Raw genomic sequence first — 12,472 nt, forward strand, 5'->3', positions numbered from 1 at the left:
TTAGGCCTGCACAGGACTCTCAAATTCCATCCCCTATCTGATCTGTCCACTTCCTGCCCCTGACATGCCTCCTGCTATCTGTTATGCTGGAGGTGAGGCTGCAGGTGTGAGAAGCAGCAGAACCATCTTCACCAGCCTGCATACCTGCAGACAGTTCCCCTGCATGGGGGTAATTCTTCACTTGCCATTTCTAGCCACTTTAAGGCCACTTTGTGCTACTCACATGGAACAAAGTGTCCTTAGGGGACCAGAGAATCCAGCTTAACCTATTTTTTTGTCAGGTGAGTGTAATATAAACTGAGCTTCTTCTGTATTACTTAAAAAAAGCTCATCATTCTCTAAGAGCCTGATCAAAGAACTCACTGAAGACAATGGAAAGACACTGTCTTTAGACCAGGCCCTCTGTCCTTCGGCATTTGTTATAACAACTTTACATCCACTTCCACCATCTGTTAAAGCTTGGTTAGTTTTATGCTCTTTTACAAAAGTTCTGAAGGTACCAATGACTAATGATATTTTAAATGCCTGAAACATACTATGCTTTTCATTGATTATGTCTACCAATTGTCCTTCCTGTTTTAGCAGATTTGTGAGGCAATTCATTGTTTTTGGCCCTAAAAACGCAGCCAAAACATAAATAGTACAAATCTCCCTTATTGGGGTCTTTAGCTGTACGTCTCTTTAGGGGTCTAACTTCAGCATACAGGTCAGAAAATCCATGAAAGCCTTTTCCTTTAGTAAAGAATGCTGTCTGCAGGGATCCACAGAAGCCAATGAACATCTGGGGAAGGGATACACTACAGAGCTCTCTTCACACCTAAGGTACTTTGCTTCTGATTTTGAAGGGGCCAGTTTTGCTCCTGGACTAAGCTTTTAATTTCCTACACAAGATTTGCTGCTGCTGCTGCTGATTTTTAGCCTGCTGATTATAAAAAGTGAGTCAAGGCAGAATCTAACTCGGTCTCTGTCTCCCACCATCAGAAGCAATCATCCCATATAAGGATGCAGAACTCTAATGGCAAAAATGGAACATAAACATAATGGGAAGAAAGTAACTCAGCATTTCCAGCAGTGCACAATGTGGACGCTGCTGCAGTGGTGTAAGCCAGTATGCCTGCTGCAGTGGTTCTCAATCTATTTAACATTGTGGCCACATATGCACTTCTCCGTGGGTTATGTGGGCCACATCCACACAATATCTATACTACCTGTAGGGCACTGAGGATGTCACATGGGCTGCAGCTGTGTGCTGATTGGGCCACAAGCGGGCCATGGGTTGAGAACCACTGGCCTATGGTGTGTAAGAAGTGGGAGTGGCTACTACTGCCCTCCTGAAGTAGTAAAAGAAGCAGTTCAGGTATCACAACCCAGCAAGGCCTATGAAGATCCCAAGAATCACTGAAAAAGTGTGTGTTTGCTGCACAATGTAGCCCTGAGCGAGCAACTCGTCTCACCAGTGTGGCTAGGGATACACTAGTACATGAGGACACCAAAAGTCAGCTGCATTGGCTGCTGCACTCCAGTTGGAACAGGGCTAGCAGAATAAAATAACTACAGCTGCCAGGGGTGCAGGCTGCAACACGTGCTATTAACTGCTACCGCAGGATCTGCAGATGGTGCACATTTACATTACCCCACCCCTGCCTAGGGTGACTCCATCCTCATTTGCACAGCGCACACCACATTATGTTGTACAGAGAATACTCAGACCAAGCAGGGCTGGACACAGCCTCACATGACTGCCTCTGATTGAGCAGGTGGTAGGCAGGTACTTTACTACTTGCCACCTAAAGCTCATGTGTAACTTCATGTGCTGGTCATAGGGTGCATGATGATTTTGGTCAATGAGATCTGGTGCTTTGCTCCTCAAAAGACCAGGAACAAAATGTACAATATGTTTCTAGTAATTCTTTTTCTTATTATACACTACATCTTATTAGAATTGATTGATTAGACCCAATTGTAGGGTTCTATAGTTCCCATCACCATAATATATGGATATAATTCACTTTGTTGATGTCTATATACTATAGTTCTGCTTGTCTGTTGTACAACGATTGCTCCACCTCTCATTTGTCTTTTTGTGGGAATAAAAACAAAAGGAAGCCCCCACTAGGGATGAATTTGGCCTCTTTGACAAAAACAAAACAAAAAGAGAAAAGGAGGAATTCATTTGTCACACACAATACCAATGTTACACACGATACCGCAATGTGAGAAATATTTTAGTGGAACAGAAAAAAGGATTGTTGGGTTAATTCAATACACAGAGGGATTGGTGTGAAACGTCAGATTAAATCTGTGCTTTAGTCAAAAGGAAACACTCCTAATTCCTCTGAAACCCAATGCCGATTGGCCTTATTCCCAGAACCTCTCCACTCTCTGGTGTCTACAAGTCATTCATCTAGCTCGATTACCGTTTCTTCAGAGCTTTAGATTGTCATGATCACAAGCAGCAATAATCAGAGCTGCCAGCTAGAAGGAGTTAGGCAGAAAGTTTGCAGGATCTGATTTAAGACAAGGGTTAAGGGTTGTACAGAAAGTTGAATTTTGTGGCATTGTTTAGTCTTTATTTCTTTCCAAGAAAGAGCTGACTGTGAAAACAATGCCTTCCTTTCCCTAGTACATACGTAGTGTGGAATTTAACTCAAAACAGAGTAATCACAACTCACCAACTGGTAAACCTGTATAAATGTCAATGAAGAAACCAGGCCTTTGACTTCCACAGAGTGTTGCAAATTCATCTGTAGCAGGAAAAAAAAAGACAACAGTTATCTCGAATGTATCAGATTAAGTGAGTAATTTCACCCCAAGCCTGAGAAAAATGCAGTCTCCACTTTTTTCTGTACCTTTTGAGGGACAGATTTTCACACAAGGCATGTGTACCTTGCATGAGTGCACACTCTCCTGCCAGATTTGTAATGGGGTTCTGATCCCAAGCCCAGTGAAGCCAGTGGAAAGACTCTCATTGGCTTTGGATCGGATACTTCATTTAGGTATTATTATTAGGTACACACTTGTCAGGTTATGTGGGTGCACTGTACTTTGTATGCACAGGTCCAGCTCTGTACTTCACAAACCGTCATAATTTGGAAATCAACACATAATTTTTGAAAATTGCAAACGACCAGGATGGAGCCAGTTCTCAGGTCTGATAAGTCTGTTTTGCGCCAGCTCACCAGCATGAAGCAGAGGAACACCTGGTGAATCCAGCTTGCTGAAGATTCCCCCAGTGTGGAGGAATCATGCAATGGCACAGGACTGTCACAGTGACTCCTGTGCTACACGCTTCCTGTACCCCGCATAGGGTCCATCCTTGGAAGGGGCTGAGGTGCCCCTGCAATCCCTGGCTGCTGGAAGAAGAGAAGAGTGAGGGGAGATTTGATAGCAGCCTTCAGCTACCTGAAGAGGGGTCCCAAAGAGGTTGGAGCTAGGCTGTTCTCAATGGCGGCAGATGACAGAACAAGAAGCAATGGTCTCAAGTTCCAGTGGGGGAGGTCTAGGTTGGATATTAGGAAACACTATTTCACCAGGAGGGTGATGAAGCACTGGAATGGGTTACTTCGGGAGGTGGTGGAATCTCCATCCTTAGAGGTTTTTAAGGCCCGGATTGACAAAGCCCTGGCTGGGATGATTTAGGTGGTGTTGGTCCTGCTTTGAGCAGGGGATTGGACTAGATGACCTCCTGAGGTCTTTTCCAACCCTAATCTTCTATGATTCTATGGAAAGGCTCCTTGGGGCTCTTGGCAGCCATGGGTAAAATACAATTGTGTTTTATGATGAGGACTGCGCTGGGCCTGGCTGCCCCAGGATCAGGGGAACATACAGATGTCTTAGCACCACCTATGACCCCGCTCCTGGTCACCTGCCAAACACAGCTTGGCTGGCCCATAGCATCTGGCCTATACATGTTTGTCAAAGGGGGCAGATGGACAGTCGTGCAGAACAAAGTCCTCCAGTAATTCACAGAACAGGCTGAGCATAGCAGCAGGAGTGCAGAGTGCTCTACAGTGACCTACTCATGTGCCTCAACCTTACTTAAAAGGATCATCTCCAGGGCACAAAGTATAATGAGAAATGTGTTATTTAATATGTGTATATTTGTATACATATACTTGTAATATTTGTACACATATACGCACACAATTGTACAAAATACATAGCACTTTCCTCTCTCTAGCAATTCATTTTAGAGCAGCTTGCAGTAATGTTATCGTTAACGGGGCCTTTTTCAGCTCGCTTTCAAATTAAACGTACCGGTGCTTGGGATGGGGCATTGTTCACAAGGCTTATTCCAGGCACGGCCAATATTGTAGGAACAGCAGCACATCTTCTTGGTCATATTAAAGAGCAGTTCTCCATCGCAGGTTTGATTGTCAGCATAATAATTTCTGTAGCACAGACTCCTCCTCATATCTGCAAAGAAAACAAAAATATCATGACGGTACTGAAATACATGAAGTGTCTATGAGAGCCCGCTCTTATTAGACAGCCTCCTTTCCCAAAGTTCCTGAGCACAGTTCTATGCTACCTTCACTAGGTCCCCTCTTTTAGTCCCTCAAGCGGTCGCCAAAGGAAGCTTGTTCTGTAGTGTTTTATATTAGTCACCCCCAGCCCTTGTGGAGTCACCCCTAAAATTTGGGTGTTTTTTTTATTTTTGTTGTAAAACTGGCCATAACTCAGATCAGACTCACCAAAGGATTCACTAAGGCCTGCAAACCCTGGCCCAGACTTGAGCAAACCTAAGCACATTTATGGCTGATCTTAAAATCATGCACAGTTTATGACTTCACATCATTCTGATGCAAAACCAAGTGAAACTCAGTGGTTTTCCCAAATTACGCATAGAGATTTTAGGTCTGTATCAGCTCAAAAGCCAAAGTGAAAGATGGAGGAGGTCAAACACAGCTAAACTGAAACCAAAGGAAACAAGATTGCCACACAGTGCAGAAACCACCCAAAACCTCAGGGGAGTTACTGCAAAGCTTCTATGCTGTGATAAATCTTGAGAGGTGGACCCAAATCTGTACTCACTGACAGTGTTCAAGGGTTGTGTGGTGTCAGGAAAAGGAGCATTTGGCCCATCTTCTCTTGATAAATGTCCTTATAAATAGTGCAGGCTGCTACTGTATGCGCTATTTTACAACAGTACATATTCAGGGTGAGATTGTGCCTGGCCCTGCACAGGTTGTTAGGCAAGGGTCACCGGCAGTGGTGAGCTGGAGCCGGTTCGCACCAGTTCGCTAGAACCGGTTGTTAAATTTAGAAGCCCTTTTAGAACCGGTTGTTCCGCGGGGGACAACTGGTTCTAAAAGGGCTTCCAAATTTAACCGGCCAAAAGTGGTGCCTCAGACACCGACTCCATGGGTGCTCCAGCCCTGGAGCACCCAAGGGGAAAATTTGGTCGGTGCAGAGCACCCACCGGCAGCTCCCCGCCCCACCCCCGGCCCCAGCTCACCTCTGCTCCGCCTCCTCCCCTGAACGTGCCGCCCCGCTCTGCTTCTCCGCCCCCCCAGGCTTCCCGCAAATCAGCTGTTCGCGCGGGAAGCCGGGGCGGGCTGAGAAGCAAGTCGTGGCTTCCCGCTCAGGCCCAGGGAGGCAGAGCGGAGGTGAGCTCGGGGGGGCGCGAGGAGGGCCGCCCGTGCCGCAGCAGGTAACCGGGGTGGGGGGGGGGGGTCGCGCAGGGGAACCACTCCCCGCCCCAGTTCACCTCCGCCACCCTCAGCCTGAGCGGGAAGCCGCGGCCTGCTTCTCAGTCCTCCCCTGCTTCCCGCCGAACAGCTGATTCGTGGGAAGCTGGGGGGGAGGGAGGGCGCGGAGAAGCAGAGCAGGGCGGTGCATTCAGGGGAGGAGGCGGGGGGGGGGCACGGAGAAGCAAAGCGGGGCGGTGCGTTCAGAGGAGGAGGCGGAGGCGAGCTGGGGCCGGGCACGGGGCGGGGAGCAGTCAGGGGACAGGGGAGGGGGGTGGATGGGGCAGGAGTCCCGGGGGCGGGCAACGACCCCCTCAAGGGGTGAGGAGGGAACCAGTTCTTAAGATTTTGGCAGCTCATCACTGCTCACGGGCATCTCCATCTTCTGGTCCGGATCAAGGGCGAGGCATTGTAACAATTCTTGAGCACAAGACAGGCATCACAAGGAGTCTGGGATTCTATCAGCACCACTGGTGTTGGACTCCCCAAAGTGGGAGATATAGGACAAGTGTGCAGCCATGGCTAACAATGCCGCTGTGAGCTCCGCTGGGGCGGTGTACATCACTCCTAATATGGCCACTGGTTTTACAGCCGCAATTTTGCCTTAATGCTCTACAAAGATACGGTTATTGGTCTTTTGGGGCCCAATCTTGGTCTCACTAACGTCAGTGGAAGTTTTGTCACGGACTTCAATGAGAGCAAGAACAAGCCCTTGATGTTAGGAACTACCACCATAAAACCATTACAGCCAGCCAACAGTTTTACAATGAACTCTCCAGTTGGGAGGCCTGTGCAGAGATCAATAGCATGATATGGCTCATGAAAACTCAACCTTGCCAAGAGATTAAAATGTGAAATTCATGCCATACAAAGAGTACATATGACACTTTTTGCTGTGGGTAGAAGGAAATGGGAACATGTCATTATGCTGATTTAAACACTCTACATTGATCTGTGAATTGTGTTTTTTAGTAAAGCTCTGACAACAACCTGTCTTCATTGACTTAATACAAATAAAGAAATAGGCCAGAACCTTGGTTGGTGTCAATCGGCATTAACTCCATTCAAGTCAATGATAATTCTTTTCTATAAGTGAACTCCATAGAGCTATGCTGATTTACATCATCGGAAGCCCTGACATCCAATGTAGAAGGAACACTTTAAAAAACTCACCCATACAGTTGTTGCCACCATTGACTTGCATGTAGTCGGGAGGACAGATACAGGTGTAGTTCCCAACAGTGTTATAACAAGTGCCAGGTCCACAAATGCCAGGTGTTTCACATTCATTAATATCTATAAGAAAACAATAAGACATTAAATAATTGCAGCAGATTTTGGTCTAAATTTCTTTTGTGAATCAGTGAATTTGGGTTAACTTCTTTTAGCAGTGCTCAGGGTAGCAATGTACTCGCTGGGGACACTTAAAGGAAATCTGAGCAGCTGGGTCATGATGGGGCAGGCCTGCATGGCAGAAGCGGTGATTCCATGATTAGACAGGTCTACAGGTGAGCCTTAAGGGCCTCACAACTAGCCAGGGGAGTGGGCCCCTGGCATATTTAATGGGTCCAGAACAGTGAGAATCCATTTCCTCTCTGCACCTGTTATCTAGAAATATTTTGGAGATGCTTTGAAATAAGGTGGTTTCAGGACAGATCACACATTCTACACTCCTGGTCTCTCTATCTCTTTGTGACAAGAGGGCTCAGTGATCAGTCTGTCCAGGTGTGTCCGCATGCATAAGTCTGACAGGGGCCTACAACTGGTGGACAGAGGCAGAGAGCCCATCTGAACACAGGATGCTGCAGTGGACTGCTCAGGCCTTTAGGGAGTTTGAGCTATTGAGCAGGAAAGGTGAAAGAGCTGCTCCCATCAAATGATGACACCCAGACACATAGACACACACACACACCCCAAGGGGTTCCAAGCCAAAGGAACAGGATAAAACTGGAAGCTTAAAATATATTTAAAAAAATCACTAAGTAGCCTTCTGCATTTTAAACAATCTATAGGGACAGGTAGATTTATATCTCCTCTCTACTGCACAGGAAACCAGATGTTGAGCTCTATATGGTGCAGAACTTCATGGAAAGTCTTTGTGTCTGATTTTTAATTTGTAAGCTCTCCAGGGCATGAATCTTCCTGTAGGTTTGCACAGGGCTCAACACGTTGTGGGCCTATGAGAAACAAACAATTATAGCAATGAGCTGGGAGGCTGAAGGCAACCTGGAAAATGAAAAACTAGTGATCAGATTTGGGGAGTTGGGCTAAAACTTTGTATAAAATACAACCTGATGGCTGTGGGACTGGGTTTAAGTATATGGCTGTGATGTTCTGAATGCATGCTACCACTGGCATGGGAGAAGGGGAAAGGGAAGGTTGTAATATGACAAATATTTTCAGTCAGAGACTCAGATCATCACGCTTTAGCCTGCAGGAAGACGGACAATAAGCCAGGGTTAAAATGGACAATGCCACTTCAGCCAGCCCAATAAACACAAGCAGCAAGCTGCTTGTTGGTTTCAGTGCATGGTCATGTAAAGAACTATATTGTCCATCAGCAAACAGCTATTTCGTAGAGATGATCAAGAAATGATATTTTTATGCAACTGGAAAACTGTTAGATTTTGTGTTTTTGATGAAAACCAGAAAATTTTAAGCAAACATTTGCAAAAATTTCCATTTAATCAAAAAGGAATTTTCTGTTGAAAAACTTTTTGGAGGAAAAATTTTGTCCAGCTCTACTATTTCTGCAATTACACTGTTGGTTTGACTGTTGGTGTACTTTTAAGGAACAGATAATTTTGATGGATGCTCAGTTGTCAATAGTTGGTAAGAAATAAATGCCCATGCCGAGTAAACCCTAAGACTACATACCATCACATACTCGAGAGTCTTCATTCAAATAGTAGCCATTTGGACACTGACAGTGGAAACTACCAAACGTATTAATACATTTTCCTCCTTGGCAAAGTCCAGGTAGTTCTTGACACTCATCAATATCTAACAAAGTAAAAACACCAACATTATTTCATGCCATGAAAAATCAAGTTAGTCACAGAACGTTGCAATTTAAGACATGTAAAAGCATGAAAAAAATAAGCATTACCCTCCAATATAACTGTAATAGGGTTTGGTCGGAATCCTTCCCCTCCAGGGCATAGAACCTTATATTCAGCTGAAAACAAAAGAGATTTTATGAACCTAAAATAGTTGAAACATCTTCATCACAATGATCTTTGAACTTGTAAAGCTTATTACAGCACAGTATAGAGCAGCCTAATACTAAAACAAGGGCCCACTGTGCAAAATCAAGCATCACTTTTCTCATTGGCTAACACAGAGTCTGTTGTCCAAGCAATAGCACAACTATGCAGGAGCCATTACAATGCACCTACTGATTGATAATATCTGCACCAGCAGATTTTGTACCATAACTGGTGTAATTTTCAGGCAGTTTAGTACTTGTATGTACCCAGTACATGATTTTACTAGCACTCCCACTGTCTAGAGAAAATAGGAGAGACAGAAAGATGCATGCATATATGGTTAGGTATAATCCAGTGAAGCTGACTTACTTGAGTTCACAGGTGGGCAATGTTCACAGGGAATCCCCCAAGCTCTCCCCAGGGAGCAACAGCAAGAGGCCTTGGAAACACCAACCCCAATCTCATTGCTGCAGACTATATCTCCATTGTCTCCTCGCGGTCTAATATCCAAGTAACAGTTGCCAGAACGTGTGTCTATTCAAAATGCACACAAAAAACATACATTACATCTGATGGAGGGGAAGAAAGTTTTGTTTCCTTGTGCTTCCCCTCTCTGTCTGTCTGTCCCCATCTATTGTCTCTTGTCTTATGCTTCGGTTGCAAGCTCTTTGGGGCAGGAACCATCTTTTTGTTCTGTGCTTGTACAGAGCCTAGCACAACAGGGTCCTGGTCCATGATTAGTGCTTCTAGGTGCTATGGTAATACAAATAAATGAATTAATAATATTCGGGCAGTCTCAATGCTGAGAGAGAGAGAGAGAGCGCACTCCAAATTACCTTCATTTCACATAAGAAAGCTGTGGTTGGAAGTAATTTACTCTCACGATCACACTGGGCTCACTCTGCGAACAGTCTCACTGCAATCAGTGGGACTGCTCATAGACTAAGGAACTTCCGAGCAAGAGTGGCAGACCCAGGTCCTTCATCATTTAGGTGCCTATTCTTATTCTCACATCCTTGTATTAGCACCTTCCTCCAATCCTAGGAACTGCTACTCTTTCCTGTCCTTGAAATTGAGATTTACAAATGAAACCATCTATTCAACACATATACTTAAAAATTAAAATGCATTTCAACTGAAGGAAACAATCCAGGACCAGAGAGCTACAGGGAGGTGAGAAAGTTGGGGCCTAATCCTTCAGAATTTACTCACAAGAGTATCTCCTTTGATGATGATAATTAAGTCTGGCCGAGTTGTACTCAAAGCAGGATCCAAGGGGTGTAATACTGGTTTTATGCCACACCTTTGTGTTTCTTCAGTCTTAAGGCCAGACAGAGGCTGGTTTGGCCCTGGTGCAATTTAAAGCAGCCTCTAAATTGTGCACAGCTGCAGCAAGGCCCAAGGGGCTGTTCTGGCAGCAGGGAATGGCTGAAGTACAGTACTGCTCAGGCCACATTCCCTACCCTCCGCCACACCCTGTTAGGCAGGAGCAGTAGGGTGGGAACTGCAGAGTATGCTCCAAGAGCTTTCCATCATACCCTGGGAATCCTCAGATGGCTGTTTAAGCTAGAGTTACTGCCCCTTTGTGCCACTTCATCTCTAAATAATACAGGAAATGACAGCTTACCAACGCAGCCAACACGGGTGGGGTTCAGCTCAAAATCAGGAGGGCACTCACAGGTGTAACTACCAGGGGTATTGACACACGTGCCACTGATACAGGTTGTGGGGTCTGCGCATTCGTTAACATCTGAAACAACAAGGGGGCAGTTAGCGAATTCCCCAATATTCCACCTAAACCAACAACATGCCAGGTGTCAGACTGTCAGTCTCAGGAAATAATCAGCTCCATTGCTTGTTGTGGGGGGTATGTTCCCTCTACAGAAATCTACACACAAAAAATCACTGAAACTGTGGAAGCAGAGCACTAGTCCGACATGAATTCAATATTTCAATGAGAAATACTCCATTTTTGCCAGAAAAAATAATTCTACAAAATGAAATGCACTGTAAGAGAGGCCAAAACATTAATCACATTGGTCAAAAATATCAAGCAGAGAAATCATTTTGAGGGCCATATTGTTCCATATGTCTCTGGGAGCAGAAATTACAGGGCCCAGCAGATCCCAACCTGTGGGAGATGTGGAAGGGAAGGCGCGACACCTCTTCTCCATCAATCCCCTCTTCCCTTGACCAGTGGAACCCAAGAGATTCACACCTCAGCAGGGAAAAGATTCGGGGATGACGGCACAGCCCCCAAAATCAGGCAAAATATTTGTGTGTAACTTCCTACTGTCCCTATTTTGCCCACTGTGCTGTTTTGCACTGAAGGATCTAGGGCAGTTCCATACTTTCTTATTTATAATCTCATTGTTATGATGTAGCTAAAGCTTTGCTTAAGGAGTTGGTCAAGATAACAACAGCTATGTTCAGAGGCCGCTCCAGAGTCTGCCACTCTCGACAAAACTTTGGTGTGCTGCTGCCTCCTCCTAGTCGTAGAGCAGCGGATTTGGCGTTTGAGTGAATGGCATTGTGACCTGACACACTGGGTCATAACAACTCTCAAATTTGGCCCAGCTGCCCCTCTGACATGATGGATGCCGTAGGTAGCAGCTCAGTTCATTGACAGCTAGCTATGTTAAAATGATCTTGCTTAAAATCAGTCTTCACCTGTGCAGTTACCACCAGTTCTGTCCAGTTCATAGCCTGTCTCACACTCGCATCGGAATAGACCGGGGAGGTTATGACAAGTCCCATAGACACAGATGTTAGGAAGGGAGCACTCATCAATATCTGTAAGAACAAAAAGGAGGGGAAAATTAGGTTCTGTGATCTTTTCGCTATAAACTTCGGACTAAAAACTTGTCTGAATAAGCATTCAGAAAAGTAAGCATGGAACTGGATTCTGATTGCTCCTGCATGTTTTGTAAAATGTTTTAGATTTGCAATACTAATATATAGGATTTGCATTTGTAGGCAACAGGGTTCAAACTAGAACCCCTTACTAAATTGCTTTGGAAGTGAAATTAAGCTCTATGCAGATGGCCAGCACAAGGGGCTGAAGGGTTAAGTGGGACTTAAGTGATGCACAGGCTTTTGCAAAGAAATTAAATTCACCTTTTATTCAGTTTCACTGCATATGACAGATTTTTAGACATACTGTGCTTATTTCTTGGGTGTAACTTCTATGGTGTTTTGCCTGACTGAGGACTGCAGTATCAGACTCACTGTTTATAGTATACTTATATGAACTGCATAATGAATGACTAACTTGATCCAGTAACAAAGAGAACATGTTTACAAAGGACTTTAAAATACTTCTGCAGTCAGTATACACACCAGAGACTTCAAGAGAAGATTGTTGTAGCAACAGGAGAGAGGCACCATGCAGGCTTTTTAAAGTTAGTTTGAAGATTATATAGTTTCAAAGTAAATGGATTCATAGTTGAAATACTAAGAAATCTAATTTTCTTTTTAGTTTACATAGAATTTTAACTTTCACAATTCATGCCTCTTCCTTTATAAGTAAGAAACAATACACGGAACAAATTTTGCTGGAAAAAGTACCAAATC

At 44.7% G+C, this 12,472-nt stretch overlaps 1 protein-coding gene across 1 annotated transcript in view; it reads right to left on the reverse strand.

Annotated features, from left to right (window-relative positions):
- FBN1 (fibrillin 1) overlaps positions 1–12,472 on the reverse strand; it is a 217,129-nt gene that overhangs the window by 42,308 nt on the left and 162,349 nt on the right. The window contains exons 36-43 of the mRNA XM_074966374.1: positions 11,570–11,692; positions 10,527–10,649; positions 9,269–9,433; positions 8,800–8,868; positions 8,568–8,693; positions 6,864–6,986; positions 4,258–4,416; positions 2,673–2,744 (exon numbers count right to left, since the gene is read on the reverse strand). Coding sequence (XP_074822475.1) covers positions 2,673–2,744; positions 4,258–4,416; positions 6,864–6,986; positions 8,568–8,693; positions 8,800–8,868; positions 9,269–9,433; positions 10,527–10,649; positions 11,570–11,692 — 960 coding nt within the window. The remainder of the gene's footprint in view (positions 1–2,672; positions 2,745–4,257; positions 4,417–6,863; positions 6,987–8,567; positions 8,694–8,799; positions 8,869–9,268; positions 9,434–10,526; positions 10,650–11,569; positions 11,693–12,472) is intronic.

Source organism: Natator depressus, chromosome 10 (assembly GCF_965152275.1).
Source record: "Natator depressus isolate rNatDep1 chromosome 10, rNatDep2.hap1, whole genome shotgun sequence".
NCBI classification, from domain to species: domain Eukaryota; kingdom Metazoa; phylum Chordata; order Testudines; family Cheloniidae; genus Natator; species Natator depressus.